The sequence below is a fragment of the Eimeria mitis genome, genomic scaffold (assembly GCF_000499745.2).
Source record: "Eimeria mitis Houghton genomic scaffold, Emh_scaff4884, whole genome shotgun sequence".
NCBI lineage: Eukaryota > Apicomplexa > Conoidasida > Eucoccidiorida > Eimeriidae > Eimeria > Eimeria mitis.
Window position 1 is genome coordinate 1 of NW_013573183.1, and position 946 is coordinate 946.

The 946-nt window shown below is 61.0% G+C and overlaps 1 protein-coding gene across 1 annotated transcript in view; it reads left to right on the top strand.

Moving 5' to 3' along the window:
* Positions 1-102: 102 nt before the first annotated feature.
* EMH_0078270 (bromodomain domain-containing protein, putative) overlaps positions 103-946 on the top strand; it is a gene marked incomplete at both ends in the record, with an annotated part of 4,466 nt that continues 3,622 nt past the window's right edge. The window contains 2 exons of the mRNA XM_013499971.1: positions 103-367; positions 633-847. Coding sequence (XP_013355425.1) covers positions 103-367; positions 633-847 — 480 coding nt within the window. The remainder of the gene's footprint in view (positions 368-632; positions 848-946) is intronic.

Consider the following 946-nt stretch of genomic DNA (forward strand, 5'->3'; position numbering starts at 1 on the left):
CAGCAGCAGCAGCATCTGGCAGTGAGGTGGCAGGCAGCAGCAGCAGCAGCACATCTGCTGCTGCTGCAGCTCAGCCACAAGACGCACGATTGACGCATTGCGATGCTGCAGGGACAGCAGCAGCAGCAGCACCAGCAGCAGCAGCAGCAGCAGCAGCAGCAACTGTTGCTGCTGCAGCAACACCCCAAGCGACTCTGTGTGCAGACAGCCCCAAAGGGGGCGCTGAGGGGGTCGTGGATACAGCTGCAGCAGCAGCAGCTGGTGCTGCAGCAGCAACAGCAGCAACAGCAGCAGCAGCAGCAACAGCAGCAGCAGCAGCAGGCCCAGCATCAACCCCTGCAGCAGCAGCAACAGCAGCAGCAGGAGGGTTAGATTCTGGTGCACCATCAGATATGCGTGGGAGCAGCAGCAGCAGCAGCAGCGAGAGCAATGCTGCTGCAGCAACATCAACAGCAACAGCAACAGCAGCAGGAACAGCAACAGCAGCAGCAGCAACAGCAGCAGCAGCAGCAGCAAGAGCTGCTGCACCGCCGCTGGTGCTTGCTGCTGCTGTGCATGCAATGGAGTGTGAGTGCGGGCGGCTGCTGCTGAGCGAAGCAGAGCTCAATCTGCTGCAGCCGTTTCTGCTGCAGCGTTGCTGGCGTTTGGTACCGTGTGGGGCCTCGCCGCGTCGGGGCCCCAGCAGCAGCAGCAGCAGCAGCAGCAGCAGCAGCAGCAGCAGCAGCAAAGCTCGCAGCAGAACCAGGCCTTCAAGGCGTATAGCGCAGGAGCTGGAGGAGCTGCAGTCTGCATGCAGCAGCACGGGGATGGGCATCGGCAGCAAAAGACAGAAAAAGATGTCGTCGAGGTATGATGAGGGTGAGGGAGAAGGAATACGCAGCAGCAGCAGCGTTCTCTGCGCAGCAGCATGCGTTCTCTGCGCAACAACAGCAGTTCATCATCACCA